General features: G+C 48.5%; 1 protein-coding gene across 5 annotated transcripts in view; it reads left to right on the top strand.

The window, feature by feature from the left end:
- PTK2B (protein tyrosine kinase 2 beta) overlaps positions 1 to 19,073 on the top strand; it is a 122,841-nt gene that overhangs the window by 85,103 nt on the left and 18,665 nt on the right. For 4 of the 5 annotated variants that reach the window (XM_047717510.1, XM_047717515.1, XM_047717512.1 and 1 more), the window contains exons 3-18: positions 8,108 to 8,286; positions 8,808 to 8,895; positions 10,068 to 10,147; positions 11,243 to 11,305; positions 11,513 to 11,567; positions 12,010 to 12,150; positions 12,561 to 12,635; positions 13,240 to 13,341; positions 14,075 to 14,192; positions 14,735 to 14,774; positions 15,228 to 15,274; positions 15,999 to 16,049; positions 16,532 to 16,629; positions 17,675 to 17,759; positions 18,004 to 18,104; positions 18,365 to 18,480. In XM_047717510.1, the coding sequence (XP_047573466.1) occupies positions 8,108 to 8,286; positions 8,808 to 8,895; positions 10,068 to 10,147; positions 11,243 to 11,305; positions 11,513 to 11,567; positions 12,010 to 12,150; positions 12,561 to 12,635; positions 13,240 to 13,341; positions 14,075 to 14,192; positions 14,735 to 14,774; positions 15,228 to 15,274; positions 15,999 to 16,049; positions 16,532 to 16,629; positions 17,675 to 17,759; positions 18,004 to 18,104; positions 18,365 to 18,480 (1,439 nt within the window). The remainder of the gene's footprint in view (positions 1 to 8,107; positions 8,287 to 8,807; positions 8,896 to 10,067; positions 10,148 to 11,242; positions 11,306 to 11,512; positions 11,568 to 12,009; positions 12,151 to 12,560; positions 12,636 to 13,239; positions 13,342 to 14,074; positions 14,193 to 14,734; positions 14,775 to 15,227; positions 15,275 to 15,998; positions 16,050 to 16,531; positions 16,630 to 17,674; positions 17,760 to 18,003; positions 18,105 to 18,364; positions 18,481 to 19,073) is intronic. The other variant, XM_047717514.1, reaches the window with a different exon arrangement.

The following is a 19,073-nucleotide window of genomic DNA, read 5'->3' as shown; positions in this document are numbered from 1 at the left end:
CCTTACCACAAGATGAAATCTAAATTCCTGTGAAAATCTGTTGGACAGAGCTTCAGTGAATTTCTACCCCAAGGACCTAAAATGATCCCACCACACTTACAACAGAAATTCGCTGCTTTTTAGAAAGCAAACTAGGCAAATGTCTCGACATGCTGTGTCCTGGAGAGTTTCACCCACCACAGAGCAAAGAGCAGGATTCAGTCCGGCCCCTCTCAGAGACTTTGAGTGCAAGAGAAGGGGTGAGACCTTGTCTGGGCTGAAAGAAATCTTACTCATTTATTTGAGGTGGTCCCTTTACTTCTCATCTGCCTGGGGGTCGCCCTCACCAGAACTTCTCTGTTTAGTCTGAAATTATTTCAAACTTTAAAAAATGTTGAAAGAACAGTACAAAGATCTCCCACAGTGCCTTCACACAAATTTCCGCAGGAGTTGTGTAGCTGGCATGCCTGGCAGCAGAAGCACCTGGCCCCGGGGGCCCCACACAGACCAGGTTTGGTCCTTCACCGCCCACTGACAATATCCAAAGGCGGAGAAACAGTGGTGGTGAAACGAGGAAGGGTTTTATTTCAGGGAGGACAACACAGGGAAGACAGTGGACTAGCGTCTCTCAGACTGCCTTCCAAAGTGCTGAAAATACTCTGGGTTGATGTAAGGAAAATGTGGGGCAAGGTGAGTGGGGACTGTGCAGGTGGACAGTGAAGGTCAAGTGGATCACTGTCTTGGGGTCAGTTAAGGGTCTGGCTGGCTCAGGGCAGGTCCTATTGCTTAAAGGAGGTAGTTTCTCTTCCCATCAAAGAATGCTTTGCCCACAGAGTCTTTTGCCTGAGTTAAGAGATATGCTGGGGTGGGGGTGGGGGGGGCCGTGGGTCGAGATCAGCTGGGAAGAAGGACTTAATTAAAAAGTTTGGAGTCACAAAGAAGGAAGTCCTCTCTCAGTTCGGATCTATCACATGCCTTATTTAGTAGCTCTGACTTTTCCGACACACACATGTCCATTGTCATTATTCTTTTTCTGATTTATTTGAAAGCAAGTTGCAGCAACACTACTGCCTCACCCCAAAATACCCAGTATTTGTTTCACCACAAGGACACTCTCCGACAGAACTAGCCTGCAGCCATCCAAAGGAGAAAGCCAAGACTGCTGGGATACTTGCCTTTACACCAGAATATCCATTCAGATTTCACCACCTGTCCTCCCAGTGTCTCTTTTTCCTATCTAGCCCAGAAGCATATGCCGCATTTGGTTGTCACGTCTCTGTGGTCTCCAGTGCAGAAGAATTCCTCAGTCTGAAAGATGGCAGGCCTTTTCAAGAGGATGGAACAAAGGGGACCCCCCCTCCCACCCTCCATAGCACTATTGACAGGAATGCAAGCTGGTGCGGCCATTCTGGAGAAAACAATATGGAGCTTCCTCAAAAAGTTAAAAATAGAACTACCCTATGATCCAGCAGTTCCACTCCTGGGCATTTATCAGAAGAAAATGAAAACACTAATTCAAAAAGATATATTCATCCCCATGTTCATGGCAGCATTATTTACAATAGTCAAGATATGGAATCAACCCAAGTGTCCGTCCATAGATGAATGGATGAAGAATATTGTGGTATATATATACAATGGAATATTACTTAGCTGTAAAAAATGAAATCTTGCCATTTGCAATGACCTGGATGGACCTGGAGTGTATTATGCTGAGTGAAATAAGTCAGAGAAAGACAAATACTATATGGTTTCTCTCATATGTAGAATCTAACAAATCTAACAAACCAAACCAAAACAAAAGGTCAAGCTTATAGATACAGAGAACAGACTGATGGTTGCCAGAGGGGAGATGCAGTGGGGAGTGGGCAGAATGGATAAAAGGGGTCAAAAGGTACAAACTTCTAGCTATAAAATAAATAAGTCATAGGATATAAGATACAGCATGATGATTATAGTCCATAATATAGTATTGTATGTTTGAAAGTCACTAAGAGATTAAATCTTAAAAATTCTGATCACAAGAAAAAAAATTTTTAATGATGTGTGATATTGTGGTAACTATATGTGGTAACACCACTTTTGTGGTGATCATTTTGCAGTGTGAACAAATACTGAATCATCTATATGCCTGAAACTAATATAGTGTTATGTCAATTACACCTCAGGAAAAAAAAAAAAAAGGTAACAGTTACCAAAAAAAAAAGAATACAGACCTTTTATTCTAGAGGTCTCTGGGAAGACCCCTTACCTCGGGTCGTATAACTAGACTTGGCCAGGAACTCTTGGCAGGAATCTCAGAAATGATTCTGCACTCTTCTTGGTGCATCAAGGTGGGAGACATGCTTTGTTTACCTGTCCTACCGATGATGTTAACCTTGATAACCTGATCATTTGCGTCTGCCAGGTGTGTGTGTGTGTGTATGACTAGAGTCTGAGGGAAGATACACTGAGACTATGTCAATATCCTATTCATCATCAGACCTCCACCTCCAGCTCTGTCATCCATTAATGAATCATGCCTAAACCAACCAACACTGTTTGTTGCCAAATGGTGATTTCCCATTTCCATCCTTTCTTCTACTACATTTTTAGTAGTTGGCATTCTACTTTAATGAAGAATAGTCCCTTCTGCCTCATTTATTTATTTGTCTGTCTCAGATTCTGTTTTATTCAGTGGGATGTAATCCATTCCTATCATTATATTATATTATATATTTTTGGTTTTAATTTTATTTTGTTTACTGTTCTTTATTTAAATTCAATTAACATATAGTGTACTATTAGTTTCAGAGGTATAGTTCAGTGACTCATCAATCTTATATAACACCCAGTGTTCATGACATCACATGGCCTCCTTAATGTCCATCACCCAGTTACCCCTTTCCCCTCCAGCAGCCCTCAGTTTGTTTCCTTTGTATTCCTATCATTAGATATTTTTATACTTAGGTGTCCCAGATCTGTCCTATGCCAGCCCCTTTAAGTTAATACTGTTTCCTTGTTATATATCCCAACATTCTCTAAATACTTCCCTTTTTTCTAGGACAAAAATATATTCCAGGCTTATTTTGTACTTTCTTTGCCTCAGCCTCAGCCCTGGAATCAGCCATTTCTCCAAGGATACCTTGATCTTCTTCTTTTTTTTTTTTTTTAACATTTATTAATTTATTTGAGAGAGAGGGAAAGAGAGAATGCACCCAGAGGGGAGGGGCACACCCCCCCCCCCACTGAGTGCAGAGCCTGACACTTGGTTCCAGCTCAAGACCCTGAGGCAAGATATCATGACCTGAGGCAAGATACAGTCAGATGCTTAACCGACTGAGCTCCCAAGAGCCACCACACCCCCACTGTCATTGTAGTGGAGAAGAGTATTTGGAAACTAAGACTCAAAGTTTGGTCTGCAAATGACCATCTGGATGTCATTGACTTCAAGCCCTTTCAGTACACATAAGACTCTGAATGGTGCATGCTCACGTGCTCTCTGTCTCCAGCCCTTTCTAAAACCATGAGTCCTCACCAATTCTTTCAATTCCAATCCCTCACCCAAGGGTCCACTTTAGCCTTCTCCTCTCCATATTTGAAGTACTTTCTCCATCATTAAGAAGTTCATTTCCCATTATCTTTAATATATTTACTTTTTTGCTGGATCGCCCTATAGGTAAACATGGTCTTCACCACACCAGCATCTCTACCCCTGGCTCCACCTCCTCCTTTACTCTGTTCCTGGCTTTGCAGCCACTGCCAGCCCCTCTGCCTCTTGACTTTGGCCTTGGTCATACCATGTGTTCCAAGAGGAGGAAAAAGTAAAAGATACAAAAAAGTAGAAGAGGACATCAGGGTTTTGTTCTTCAAAGATTTCTTTGTCTTTACAAAAGCACCAGAATCACCAGTGGAGGTCTAAAGGGAGCTCTCTGCCTCCTCTCTTTCATTTGCAGAAAATACAGATTTATTCATTCATTTTATTTTTAAAATTCATTTATTTTATGTTACTCATTTATTCACTATTTTGTACGGATACTTCAAAAATGGTGGAAGCACTTAGCTGGACTGATCTTCCTGCAGATGACAATGATGAATTCTGGACAAAATAACAAGGAAATGATCTTGAAAGCCCTGAAGAGTGACCATAACCAGCTGAGACTAGAGGGAAGACTGCTCTTGAGAGATGAGTGTCTGGCTTTTTGCCTGAGGGCACTTTCCAGTCTGGGAGGGTTGGGAGGCCAGAAAGCTTCAGCCTTATGGGCTTGAGGCATCAGAGGATATAATTTAGGGCTGATTGAGCAGCCAGAAGATGTAGGAAATTCCTGGAGAAGAGGGAGCCACCAAAGGAGTGAACCCTGAAATAGAAAATTAATTTTAATTTTTAAAATTTTCAGAAATATCAAAATACACAAACTATTTAGAAATAAATGTAACAAAAGACCTGCAAAACTATACAATGAAAAGTGCAAAATGCTGCTGAGAAAAATTAAAGAAGAGTAAAATTAAGCAGAGAGGTATACCATGTTTGTGGTTTGGAAGACTCCACTCTAAGATGTCAGTTCTTCCCCATTAAGCTATAGATTTAACACAGTCTCAATCATGATTCAGTAGGCATTTTATTTTATTATTTTTTAAAGATTTTATTTATTTATTTGACAGAGAGAGCTCACTAGTAGACAGAGAGGCAGGCAGAGAGAGGGTGGGGGAAGCAGGCTCCCTGCTGAGCAGAGAGCCCGATGTGGGGCTCGATCCCAGGACCCTGGGATTATGACCTGAGCCGAAAGCAGAGGCTTTAACCCACTGAGCCACCCAGGCGCCCCTCAGCAGGCATTTTATTTTTTTTTTAAAGATTTTATTTATTTATTTGACAGAGAGAGATCACAAGTAGACAGAGAGGCAGGCAGAGAGAGAGGGAAGCAGGCTTCTTGCTGAGCAGAGAGCCCAACGCGGGACTCGATCCCAGGACCCTGAGATCATGACCTGAGCCGAAGGCAGCGGCTTAACCCACTGAGCCACCCAGGCGCCCTCAGCAGGCATTTTAAATAGAAAGTGACAAACTGATTCAAAAATGTATATGGAAGTGCAGAGACCCAGAATAGCACAATAATCTGGTAGAGGAGATCGTAAAAGTTTTGTGCTATTTGACTTTAAGATATCCTCTAAAGCTACAGTAATGCAGGCAGTCTGGTAGTGGCAGAGTAAAAACAAAGATTAGTAGATCAGGAGTGAGGGTCTAGAAATAAATCTAAACTTATATGACCAATTGGTTTTGACAAAGGCAGCAAAACAATTCAATTGGAAAATGAAAGTCAACAACCACTGCTGAACAATCATAGATCTTTAAGAAAAAAATAAATGTTGACCCCTACCTCACACCACATATAAAAATTAATTCAAGATGGATCACAGACCTAAAAGGAAAAGTGAAAACTATAAAGTTCATAAAAGAAAATAGGAGAGTAGCTTCATGATTTAGAGGCAAGCAAAGATTTCTTAGACAATATGCAGAAAACACTGACCATTAAAGAAAATTTTGGTAAGACTTTACCAAAAGAAAGTGACAAGGAAGTTAATAATAGGCACAGTACAGACCTGGAAAAAGTATTTATGAAACACATACAAAGTACTTTGATGTAGAATCTATAAGAATCACCTATAATTCAATAATAAAAAGACAACACAGAAAAATGGACAAAGGTTTAGAACAAACACTTCACAAGAGAAGATACATGAATGGCCTGATGAAAACATGCTCAATATCATTAGTCATCAGGGAGATGCAAATTAAAAGAACAATGAGATACCATACATAACCATCAAGGTGACTAATATTAAAAAGACATCCAACACCAAATGTTGGTGAGGATTTTGTGTAATGAACATCTCATATATCCAGTAGAAATATTGAACAGAATGATCGTAGCAGCTTCTTAGAAAGTTAAACATAGGGGCACCCGGGTGGCTCAGTGGGTTAAGCCACTGCCTTCGGCTCAGGTCATGATCTCGGGGTCCTGGGATCGAGCCCCACATCGGGCTCTCTGCTCAGCAGGGAGCCTGCTTCTCTCTCTCTCTCTCTCTGCCTGCCTCTCTGTCTACTTGTGATCCCTCTCTATCAGGTAAATACATAAAATCTTTGAAAAAAAAAAAAAAGAAAGTTAAACATACATCTAACTTTGACACAGTAATTTATACTTCTAGGTATTTATCCAGAGGAGATGACAATGAATGTACACCAAAAAACATGTACAATAATGTTCATAGCACTTTTATTCACAGTAGCAAAAAATAAGAAATAGCCCAGGTATCTAGAAACAGGGGAATGAATTATATATACTAAATGTTTCCATCATATGGAGTTCTAGAACAGGCAAAACTAAGCAAACATGGGAGGAAAATTGGTTGCCTGGAATTGGGGTGGGCATGGGCATGAGAGTTGACTGAGAAGGGATAAGAGGGAGCTTTCTTGGTGTCTTGGAAAGTTCTGTATCTTAATTACTGGCATGTGGATTACACACAAACTGTATAATTGACATGTGTGCATTTTAATGTCCATAAATTTTACCTTAAAAGAACTGTAAAAAGTGGTAATAGTTGAGTGGCGGTTGGGTGTCAGAGGCAGAATAGATGAAGCAAGAATGGTTGAATGTTGATAATTGTTGAAGCTGGGTGTTGTGTACATTGAGATTTATTATACTCTTCTTTCGACTTCAGTGTACTTAAAATTTCCAATAATTGCAGAGGTTCCCAGTCCTGGAGAAATTAGACATAGGCCAGTAAGTTTCATGTGGGGCAGGGAAGGCTCTACATTTAAAAACACCAGAGGTTGGGACTCCAGGTGGGGCTCAGGAGTGACATAGGGGCTCTGGATAATATAATCATATGAGTGGACAGAGCAGTACAGAGGGTGAATGGCAGGAGAAATGGGTGGAAATAATGACAAAATGGTCAACTTCCCATCCGTGAGCTCTCCCTTTGCCTGTGTCCCTCTTGCTATAGGTCCCATTGATCACAGCCTTCTTCCCCATCCCAAGACCACAGTTCTGATTCCTTCACTGACTTGTAACAACTGTTACCGTGTGCTTTCTGTGCCTCAGTTTCCTTATCTATCCCACAGAGTAAGAGCTGACTGCTCTGATGGTCATTTGTTTCCCTAATGGGGAAGGGATCTTTTAGCTTGGGGTCATTTAGCCTTACCACTGCATAAAGTTGAAGAGGGCTAGGAGGCAGAGTTGGACCAAGGCATGTGGGTGCCCAAGCAGACTAATAATTTGGCATTCCTTCAAAACAGTACTATTTAAATATGAGTTTAACATTTTATTAGTGAAAATTTGAAGAGTTTTTAAAAATCCGCCTTTGATGGCACTTTCTGCTCCATTGGGAATGGGCTCAATTCACCAGTTACATGTGCAACCATACTAGAAACCTGAATTAAACTGAAACTAATGTGATTTCAGAATGAGGTGGGACCTTATAGATGGGCTTCTAGGTGGCTGCCCAGTGGGTTTCTTCTTGATCCAGCTCTGTCTTGAGGCCAGGAAATGATGGCCTCAGGCTATGGGCAGGTGACTTCTACCAACAGGAAAGCAAGAATAGTAGGCTTCCCAATTTCTTCCCAACACCCTGTTTCCTGTGGCCATGCTTTTTATGTGTAAATTGGGCCACTTAATCCATTAATGGAGTCTCATGTTCTGGCTTGCCCAACCCCAGCACCCCATGAAGCATCCTGGCCTAGTAGAAATCCTCAGAGTCCACTGGCCCTGGGTTCAAAACCCCAGGTTAATGCCATGAGCTGTGTAACTCACATTGGTTTGATCATCAGCCAAAGGGAGATGTAACGCCTACTTCCCTGTGTTGTATGGGATTTCATGAAATAATAATGTATGCAAGAGGTCTGGAGTGCCTACCACAGACCCTCAATTATGCTGGCTAAATCGGAAGCCATTCTGAGGGCGATTTTACATGGTGGATGCTCATTAATTATTCATCGGTTTGGTTGGAGTGGGCTGCAGAAGCACAGAGTCTGTGCTCTTTGCCTCAGCTGCATTTTCTCCCACCCTAGAGAATCATACTTCCGGGGACTGCCTGAGGACTGTGGGAACCTAGCAGGGGGCATCCCTGAATCATGTCTCTCTGTTCTCCCCACCAGGATGTCATCGCCTCCATCCTGATGAGCGGACGGATTGGGCCCAACATCCAGCTGGCTGAGTGCTATGGGCTAAGGCTAAAGCACATGAAGTCAGATGAGATCCACTGGCTGCACCCGCAGATGACAGTGGGGGAAGTACAGGACAAGTACGAGTGTCTGCATGTGGAAGCCGAGTGGAGGTAGGAGAAGAGCCCTGGGTTCTCAAAAGGGGGGAGAGGAGTACGGAGTGGGGAGGCCCTGGGAAGTCCTTCCTCAGAGCACTTCCCAACCTCTAAGAATCTTCTAGAAAATCTGAGTGGCATTTTAGGCCTAGTCCTCTTGCAGCCTCCAATGCAGTATTGGCCAAGGCCTAACATGGGCTCATAGCACTCACCAGGCAGATATCAGGAACAACCCCAGGCAGGATGCTCTTGGAACTATGGAGAAGGAGGAGCAGTAGGGCAGGGAGGATAGAGAACCAGGTCAAGTGCTGATCAGCAAACCTAAGGAAAATAATTGCCACGAAGGGGAAGAGTTGGAGAGTCAGGACTAGCGTTGACTACCACCTGTTGGGCTCCATGGTCCTCCACGCTCCTCCACCCAACCACAGAGGAGGGAAAGAAGAAGCAAGTCCTAAATGGGTGGCCATCAGCCTCATGGGCAGACCCATACATGACCAGCTTCCCTGTGTCAACCAGAGAGTCTGAACTTCCCATCCCAGGTATGACCTTCAAATCCGCTACTTGCCAGAGGACTTCATGGAAAGCCTAAAAGAAGACAGGACAACGCTACTTTATTTTTACCAACAGGTAGAAGTATTTTATCTTTCTGTTCCCAGGGTCCTATTACTCATCGTCTCTTCAGGAGATAGAAGAACAAAGCCCAGATTTGGGAGGTCCCAGTCTAGGAAACTTCTCATGGAGACATACATGCCTTGGTCCCTGGTCAGCAGTTCCAACCCTAGTTCTCTCATGGCTCCTTGAGGGCTGGCTCACCCCTCCCCATGTGCACAGCTCCTTTTGGACTTTGCTGGTGGCTATTTACTGCCCAGGAGACCTGGTGGTGAGCAGACAGTGTAGGTCCAAAGAGAAGGGGTAGTCTTAGCACACAGATTCTCACACACCTGGCTTCTAGCCCAGTTCTGCCATCTACTAACCCAGGATCCTCCCAGGGCTTAACTTACCTGCCTGAAGCTGTTTCCTTTTCTAGAAAATGGAGGTGATAAGAATAGCATTTACTTTATAGGGTTGTGGGGAGGGCCAAATGGTATCATTAGCAGGGTGCTAGTGAACCAGCTCTCTGCAGAAAAGAATCTCTGATTTATAGCATGTGCCAATTTCCATGGTATAAATATTGCCCCACCATGGGTGGCATTTTGAAGCTATCGGTATGATCATACAGCTTGCAAAACTTCAGAAGCTTTAATACCTGGCTTTCATGGGCTGTTTGGAGCTGCTGTAACATACCACTGCCTGTAATAATGCAGGTAGCGTGCCTAGTACAGAACGGGCCACAGTGAGCACTGAGGATGTGTGAGCCTGCTGCCACCATCGTCTGTCTGGTCCCTGGTTTGCTGGACACAAAGCCAGACCCTGATTGTAGAGTGGATGACATCTGTCACTATTTACCAACAAGTCGTGGAATAAATGATTGGCTCATGCCTGAATTCCAGTTTCTTTATCTCTAAAGTTAAGAGTGGAGAGGAGAATTTGAACTCCAGCCTCATAAAATCATGAGAGCATGTATCTGGAAATGATTCCAAAAATCGGAAGGCCTTGGCCTGTGGGGGCATGATTCTAGAGGGCTCTGGAGGGATGCAGAGGCTACACGTTTGTGCATGGTGGGGGGTGTGTGTGAGAGAGAGGGTGACAACTTGGGGCTGCAGGATTGTATTCAAAGCCCCCACCATCTCCTGGGGCCTCTGTTCAGGGAAACAGGGAAGGAGGGCATGACTCTCAACCTTGGCCTTTCCCCTCACCAGCTACGGAATGACTACATGCAACGCTATGCCAGCAAGGTCAGTGAGGGCATGGCCCTGCAGCTAGGCTGTCTGGAGCTCAGGTATGTGGCCTCAGGGATCCCCCAGGGACTGGAGTTCTTGGCCATCTTTGTCTTGCATCCAGGTTGGGAAACAAGAGTGGGTACATGGGGGTGGGGTGACAAATAGTGGCTGACATAGGGTAAAGTGCTCACTGTCTTGTCCTTAGAATAGAAGGGCCAGTCCCATCTCTGGTCAGGGTCCCCTGCTTCCTTTGGCTGCCACTGCCCTTGCCTCCAGGCTGCCTGTTTCTTCCATCTATCTCCTATTCCAGTGATTCAGTAAATGTTTCTTTGAGCACTAGGCAAGGTCCTGGGAGATATTCTAATGTTGGGTTTCCATCTGTGTTGTTCACTGCTATGGTCTCAGTGGCAGTAAACACCGATAAATATGTATAGAATTAGCAAGCCATGCAGAGGTGCCCTCAGACTTCTGGGTCTGGTCCAGGTAGTGACAGGTGTGTCCACGGTTGCTTATAATACAGAATGAAACAGGTGCCAAATATTTCTCTCCTTGGTTAAAGCTTGCAGGATTTCTCCATCTTAGCACTAGGGACATTTGGGGCTGGATAATTCTTTGGTTGGGGGGCCATCCTGTGAATTATAGTATATTTAACAGCATTCCTGGCCTCTACACACTAGATGCTGGTGGGACCATCCTCCTCCTAACCAGATGTGACAACCAAAGATTTCCAGACATTGCCGAAGGCTTCCAGGCTGGAGAGGGAGGTGTCAAATTGCTCCTTGTTGAGGACCACTGAATTGGGCCATATACCCGAGCTACTGAATGCTAGACATTCCAACAATCAGTGTTGGCTGCCTTGGGTCATTTATTTTTAGAGGACACAGATAGAACTGCCATCTTCCTCCTCTGCCCCAAAACTGGGCAGTCCCAGAGCTGGGTCCCCCAAAACATAGGGTAGGAGCCCTTGTTAGGAATGAAATTTGTGGGTTTTCCTTTTCTTCATGGTTTAGTAAATAACATTTTTTTAAATCCTCATAATGTTCTCCTTCCCATTACCACATTTGGCAAGGGAAAGAGAGCTTCTAGACCAATGTGTGGCATTAGGTGGCCTTGTACTCCAGCCATCAACCTATTTATGACTTCTCTCTCTCCAGGCGGTTCTTCAAGGACATGCCGCACAATGCACTTGACAAAAAGTCCAACTTCGAGCTCTTGGAGTAAGTTTGACACTGGCCCTTGCCTCTCCTGCCTTCCTTGCTGCCCTGCTTCTCCTATTCACTCCCTACCTTGTTCATCTCCAGAGCAGAGCCAAGCAGGACCCATCTCCCTGGTCTTCAGGCCATCTTGCCTCTTCCTGATTGGACTAAAGTCCTGAGTTGGGGGTGAGGGGGAGTCAGATGTCACTTTTTCCCTCCTTCTTTCAGGAAAGAAGTGGGGCTGGACCTGTTTTTCCCAAAGCAGATGCAGGAGAACTTAAAGGTGAGGCAACCACTGGCAAGAGGCCCAGAGCGACCCCCTTTGTGTTGGCCTCCAGAACTGGAGCTAATGGCACCGGGCTGGGGGTACTCGGGAAAGCCAGGGTATCTGGTGTCTTGGGCCATCTGGGCATAGGGCCACTAAAAGCACCTAGTGGGTCCTTTCTGTGGCTGGCCATTAGGAAACCAGGCTCTGTTTCCACATCAGAGGCCAATTAGCTTTGTGGCCTGGGAATGCTACTTCCCATGCTTCCCTGCCAGGGCTACAGTGAGCCTCCCTTGACACAGTAGGTGTGGTCTTACTCATAGATCGCTGCTGCTCTCATGGCAAAGGCCTGAGGACCATCCTCTGGCAGCAGACAGGCTCTTGGTGAGATCAGGGAAGGCATCAGAGCCTGGAGGAGCAGGGCCCGCTCATCACTGGCCATCCCTCACCCCTCCCCCAGCCCAAGCAGTTCCGGAAGATGATCCAGCAGACATTCCAGCAGTACGCCTCACTCAAGGAGGAGGAGTGCGTCATGAAGTTCTTCAACACCCTCGCGGGCTTTGCCAACATCGACCAGGAGACCTATCGCTGTGAACTCATTGTAATGACATGTCCTCTTTATTCTCTCCCTGACCTGAATTCCAGGCCTCTCAGGGAACGGGCCCATGAGGCCAACATGGGGGGCATGGAAGGGTGTGCTTGCTCATAGCAGCCCACATACGCCAAGCTCTTCAGGCAGCTGGGCCTCACCAACATACCATCAAACACAACCAATGTTGACCTACTTGCCGGAGGCAGGGAGCGGAAATCTTGGCCACAGATCTTGGAGGTGGGCAGAGTAGGCAGGGTAGGCAGGGAGGAGGGTAATCTGTTGGCAGGCTTTTAAGACTGAAGGAGCTGGAGAACCCAGGAAACAGTGGCCTGTGTCTGACTCAATGAGCTGTTTTGCAGATTTCTGAAATAGTAGGGAGACAGAACTGAAGCAGCAATCTTCTCTCTCTTTTATTCCAGCAAGGATGGAACATTACTGTGGACCTAGTCATCGGCCCTAAGGGCATCCGCCAGCTGACGAGTCAAGATGCCAAGGTAGAGGGAGGCGGGGGGGGGGGGGGGGGGGGGGGGGCGGGGGGGGGCAGGCTGCACCCAGCCCCGGGCTAAGCAGTCTTCCCCTCTCTGCTGCCTCCTACCTTTCCCTGCGTTTCAGTTGCTCTTGCCCCTTGCTGAGAGCAGAAAGGCCCTTGATATGAGAAGCCTTAGAGAGAGTATTTGGAGCCTGGGGCAGATGGTTCTTTACTTTCCTGTGACAATCCCCTGCACGGAGGCTGGGGGGGTTGGGGTGGGGAGAGAAGACAGGACACTATCACTGCACTTCTGGCTTAGATAAAATTGTTGCTCTTGTAATGGCAAGATGGGGCAGTCATTCCCCTGGGAGTCAGAAGACCTGGGTCCGGTCCTGGCCTTGTCACCATCGTGGCATATGACTTCGGGCCAGACCCCATTCCTAGACTCATCTTCTCTTCTGCAAAGTGAGGAGCTTAGACCAGACGATGCTTTCAGTCTTCACTGTCTTTGATTCTGTCTTCATCCCACGGAGAGGCTGTCGGTGCTTCCTTGCAACCCCATACTGACCAGTCTTCACGGCCCCACCCCAGGAGTGAGAGTGTCTGAAGGGCCCCCTCCTTTCTTACAGCCCACCTGCCTGGCAGAATTCAAGCAGATCAGGTCCATTCGGTGCCTGCCCCTGGAGGAGGGCCAGGCAGTTTTGCAGCTGGGCATCGAAGGTGCCCCCCAGGTGAGCATCTCTGGGCACCTGGAAGCTCTGAAACAGCCAGACCACCAAAGGACAGTCTTTCTTGCTTAGATCAGCCTGGCTTTGGGGATCTTGCTAAGAAAACTGTACCTATTTCTCAGACAAGGTACCAGGTTGACAATAAAATTGTAAGGGAAATGCATCAGGAAGCAAAGCTGTTTAAAAATGTCAAGAAATAAGTTGGGGGTGTTTTTAGGGTGGGTGAAGTGCCCTTAATTCAAGGTACATAGGAGAGGTCTAACTTTGAACAAGTGAATGATGACTCAGTAACAGGATCTCTGGGGACCTGGGTGGGCTTTTTGTGGGTGGAAGAATCAGATAGAACTCAGACAGCAAACTGATTGTCTATATCCCCTTTTATCTGTCTGTCCCCTGCTCACTGCCTCTTCTCCTAGTTTTCTGCTCTTACCTATGGAGCACCTACGGGGTACAAAGCATTGTGCTATGCACTCAGAGACCAAAATAAGTCCCACCAGAAACTGGCCTTCCTAGGGTTTAGGGTCGCCAGCCGGGGCGGGGCGGGGGGGGGGGGGGGGATGACAAGTGCGCCCCCTGGTGGTCGTGGGGGAAGGCAAGCCAAGCCCCAGGACCGGCGCTGATGGATTCCAGGCTGGAGATGGGTGGCCCCTTCTGAGGCAGTTCCTTCTCAGGTCTTGTGGGGCAGACTCTAGCCAAGGCTCTTGGGTCTCATCCTTGGCTGGTCTCTTCTCTGCAGTCCTTGTCCATCAAAACCTCCTCTCTGGCAGAGGCCGAGAACATGGCTGACCTGGTGGATGGTTACTGCCGGCTGCAGGGGGAGCACAAAGGCTCTCTCATCATTCATCCCAAGAAAGGTGAGTTTCCATTCAAAGGCACACAGGCCCAATGGGCAGATGTGGCACAAGCCCCCAGAGGCCGAGCGGAAGAAGCGAAACCATTGACCAAGGTGGAAAGGAAGAGGCCCGGGAGTGGGACCAGGTGCTCGCCCAGCCCTTCTTGGGTGCTCCTTGGGGACCTGTCCTGGGTCCATCGCTGCAGGCCCTGGCCGAAGGCAGCTGGGGGGCTGGCTTCTGGAGTGGTGGTGTTTGTAGCCCCAGGAAGAGCAAAACTATTGCTAGAACACGACTGGTCCTTCCTGTTAACATGTGTCTGTTTGGGGATGGGATCAGGAAGCAGAGGTCCAGGTTGGAACATGTGGGTGGTGGCAGAAAGAAACTTGAGAATTTCTTCCACTAAGAGAACTCTAATTCAGGCCAGCTTCCACTCTGTATTTCGAGGATACATAGCGGGAAGGGGGTCTCCTTTGTGTTGGCTCACAGGAGGTGTGAGGTCAGCCATCCATCCAGGACTCTGTGTCCCCTGGCTCCAGCTCCCCCTCTTTCTGCTCTCTCCCCAGATGGTGAGAAGCGGAACAGCCTGCCCCAGATCCCCATGCTGTGAGTACAATGGGAAGATGGGGAACAAGGACTGCACTCAGCCTATGTCTTCCTGGGAGGAGGCAGAATGAATAGGGAACCCCACCGCCATGGTTCCTGGTTTCCAGGCCCCCCGGGGAGAAGACGGGAACCCTGGCATTTCACAAGTGGCAATTTCTCACCAGTAACTTTCACCCCATCAGTTCCTGCAAGGGTAGTCCTGCGTCCTAATGCCATCTGGCCTCATCTTAGGGAGAATGGCTGCTGTCCCCTCTTCCCTGTCCCCTGGCAGCGTGGGCTGTGCTCCCAGGCTGGTGTCATCGGGACTGTCTGCTCCTCCCTGGGCCAGGCACGGGTACCAGGGCACCTGGCCTCCGGGAGAGGCGGGTGGGAGAGGGTGGGCTGCCAAGGCCATCTCAGGGCCATACTGCCAGGCTCTGAGTTCACCAGGCTCCTTCTCATCTCCTCCTACAGCAACCTAGAGGCCCAGCAGCCCCACCTCTCAGAGAGCTGCAGCATAGGTAAGACTGCGCGTGTCCAGAGTCTCCCTTCTGCCCGCTCTTGTGCCGTTGTCAAGGATGCCCTCAAAGCTACGCAAAGACAGATTTCCCCTGTGGCTTCGCTGTGACAACTTAAAGCGTCATTAATCCTAATAGCTAATGTGTATTCGCCAGTTATAATGCTGGGCGCCATGTTTATCTGAGCTTGGGCCACCCTAACAAACACCACAGCCAGGGGGCGCCCTACTCCTGACCTCATCTAACACTAATCACATACCCACAGAGGACAGGCCTCCAGATACCAACCCCGGGGGAGGGCGGGGGGGGGGGGGGGGAGAAGCTGGGATTTCCACATAGGAATGTGGGGGAGATACAAACATTCAGTCCACAGCAGGGTCAGATATATAATAGGAATTCTTTTATTTGATCTTTATAACATTCCCTGGAAACATTCACTTCACAGAAAGAAAAACTGAGGTTAAGGGAGACTAAGGAACTTGCCCTAAATGATGCAACCAGGCAGTAGTGAGCAGGAATTCCAGTCAAGATGCCCTAGACTCTGTGGCCACACCAGAACGTGGGATGGGAGCTCTGTTCTTGCCTGGCTCCCCCTGCACCCCCAACTCCCCTCCCCGGGACATCAGGCTTGGTTTTGCTGGCCTGCATGTGGGACCCCTGTGCCCAGTTCCTGGAAGTGCCCACTGAGGCATCTTACCCATAGGATGTTCTCTTTCTGTCATTCCAGAATCAGACATCTATGCTGAGATTCCCGATGAGACCCTGCGAAGGCCCGGAGGTAGACCTCTGGCCCCACCACGTGGCCACAGCTAGGGCCCTATGAAGTGACATTGTGGGGACACCTGTGACACCCTGGGGGGACTTTCTTTCCGTCCTTCGTCCTCTCCCATGTGTGCCTCAGACCGGGACAAACTGAAGCAAACCACCTTTGATTTGAAAGCTGAGACCATTCTTTTATCCCCACACTATGGACCTTTTGTGTGCCTGTGTTGTGGGGGGGATCCTAAGAGTTTGGATATGAGGCCTGGCCTTCCGAGGGAACAGGGTGATGGTTTTCCCCCAGGTCTGAGATGATGGAAACTTCTAGAACCCCTTCTCCAGGCCAACTCTTAGATATCAGCTGAGATGTTGTTGAGGGGTCTGGTGGTGCCTGGGCAGGAGGGGAGCAGAGCCTGGCACTGGGGCATGCAAATACCCAGATGCCTAGGGGCAGCAGTGGCTTCTGCGCCCTGAGACTATCTGCTCTCTCCATCTGCCCAGGTCCACAGTATGGCGTCGCACGGGGAGATGTGGTCCTGAATCGGATTCTTGGTGAAGGCTTTTTTGGGGAGGTCTATGAAGGTGTCTACACTAATCACGTGAGTTCCAGACTCTTCACGGAAACTCCTCTCCCGCTTTTCCATAGGACAAAAGGGGAGTTCGTATATTCTGGGTTTGGAGCGGCCACCATGATATGTGGCTCTTCCCCCACTTGGCATTTGCGGTATTTATGAAATACCCAGGGAGTGACGGAAGCAAGAGTTATTGCCCGAAAGGCTAGCAAGCCCAGGGAGTAAAATAGAGGCAGGCCCTGGGGAAGGGTTGGCTGAATCTTGAAGGGCAGAAATGTGGGGAAGTGTGAGAAAATGCAGCTCTGAGATGAGGACGAGCAGGATCTGGGGCAGGGACGGGTTTTGAGTCCCCAGTAGGGGCAGGACCCACAGAAAGGGTAGAGCCGGAGAAAAGAGGCAGCAAAAATGTAAAAGCCAACAATAAAAATGGAGAACAATAATAAAAAGAGAGAAAGAGAACAGAACGCTGCGTTGGATGCCTTTGCACACACTCCACCATGTCCACGAACAATGGGCAAAGCACAGGCGCTGAGCCTCAGTGTCCCGATCTGGAATGCCAGAGCCTTTCGTCTCAAAGGTCCCTTCTGGTCCTGACATACCCCAATCGAGAAGCAATAGAGTCAGGGAGAGCCTGGGTGGCACAGTCAGTTAAGTGTCCCAACTCTTGGTTTCGGCTCAGGTCCTGGTCTCCAGGTCGCGGGATCAAGGCCTGTGTTGGGCTCTGCACCCAGCATGGAGTCTGCTTGAGATTCTCTCTTGCTCTCCCTCTGCCCCTCCTGCTCATGCGCACTCTCTTTCTGTCTAAAATAAATAAATAAATCTTTTTTTAAAAAAAGAAAAAGAAAAAAAAAAAACAATGAAATCAGGAGTCAGAGAGGAGTGGAGAAAGAGTTGGGGGAAGAAGGAGGAAAGGGCAGGAGGTGCCTTGTAGAGACCAGGAGGCCCAGATGTTGCCTGTCTTCCCTCAGCTGTGAGCCACGCCTATGGGATGTCCGTGGCAATGCCAGCCAGGGGACCCTTTATTTTGAGCCCTGTGCTGGCCCAAGGGGCTCTGAACAGACTTTCGTTGCAGAAAGGGGAGAAATTCAATGTCGCCGTAAAGACCTGTAAGAAGGACTGCACTCTGGACAACAAGGAGAAGTTCCTGAGTGAGGCAGGTATGTGTCCCCAGGAAGGGACCCGGCCTCTGTGAGTGGTAGAAGACCCCCCGGGACGACACAGACCTCCAAGATGGGAGAGGGGCCTGGAACCCGGGATGGGAGAGTGCCAACAGCGCAGGGAGCCCTGTCAGGAGAAGGGGTTTCCCTCCATGTTTCTCCCACGGGGGACAGCCCAGCCTGTTTCCCCCATGTTGGACCTTAGAGCCACTCGGGCCCACATCCCTCTTGCCCCCAATTTCAGTGATCATGAAGAATCTCGACCACCCGCATATCGTGAAGCTGATTGGCATCATCGAAGAGGAGCCCACATGGATCATCATGGAATTGTATCCCTATGGCGAGGTGAGCTGGGGATGGCAGAAGGGGAGCTCTGTGGCGACAGCTAGGCCACGGTTGAGCAGGGCCTCTGGCTGGGATGGCTTCAGAGCCTGGGCCCTTAACTCCCAGCTTCCCGCCCCCTGTATTCAGCCCAAACAACCCCGAGATAGGTCGTGGGGGAAATTTCTGGAACGTCTTGCTAACCTGGGTTTGCCGGGAAGGGCTTGGCAGCTGCCTGCAGAGTCCATGTCAGGGTCTTGAAGGCATCTTCCCCCTTCCTGCAGCTGGGCCACTACCTGGAGAGAAACAAGAACTCCTTGAAGGTGCTCACTCTCGTCCTGTACTCGCTGCAGATCTGCAAGGCCATGGCCTACCTGGAGAGCATCAACTGTGTCCACAGGTGGGGCTGGGGAGGAAACTGAGCTCCTCGAGCTGACCCTGACCGTGCAGAGGCAGGGGTCGTGCAGGTTTCGGAGTAGCACAGATGAGTGTTGAGACTGAAGCGTTGGTCCTGGCTCCTGTGACCACTCAAGCACCTGCTAGGAGCCCATTGTTTCATCTGAAAGGTGGACTCCCCATACATACCTCACGGCGCTGTTATTAAAACTAAATCCAAAGTGCGGGGCATCTGATTGTAGCTCAGGGCAGTCCAGCCCGCTTCGCAGTGGGGTCCCCCACTTTCACGGACCTGGCTCTCCTCAGGCTCACCCATTCGGTGGCACACAGCCCAGGCAGGGGGACTGGACTGGGGTGCACTGGAAACATCCTGGGGGCTGGGCCCTTCCCAGCCTGAGCAGCTGGCCCCTCACTGGTCCCCAGCACCCCTGAACTCTCAAGTCCTCTCTTCCCCCGGCTGTGTAGTGGGCCCCTTCTTCACCTGGCTTTGTTCCCATTCCCTGAAAGAAGGTTCCAGACACAAGGGATGGGATCCCCTGGAGGAGACAAAGGGGTGCTCCCAGAATATCGGGGTGACAGGTGAATGCTTCCATCCAG

This window comes from Lutra lutra, chromosome 2 (assembly GCF_902655055.1).
Source record: "Lutra lutra chromosome 2, mLutLut1.2, whole genome shotgun sequence".
In the NCBI taxonomy this organism is placed as follows: Eukaryota; Metazoa; Chordata; class Mammalia; order Carnivora; family Mustelidae; genus Lutra; species Lutra lutra.
The sequence above is the reverse complement of the archived record's forward strand: the minus strand, read 5'-3'. Positions and strand labels throughout refer to the sequence as shown.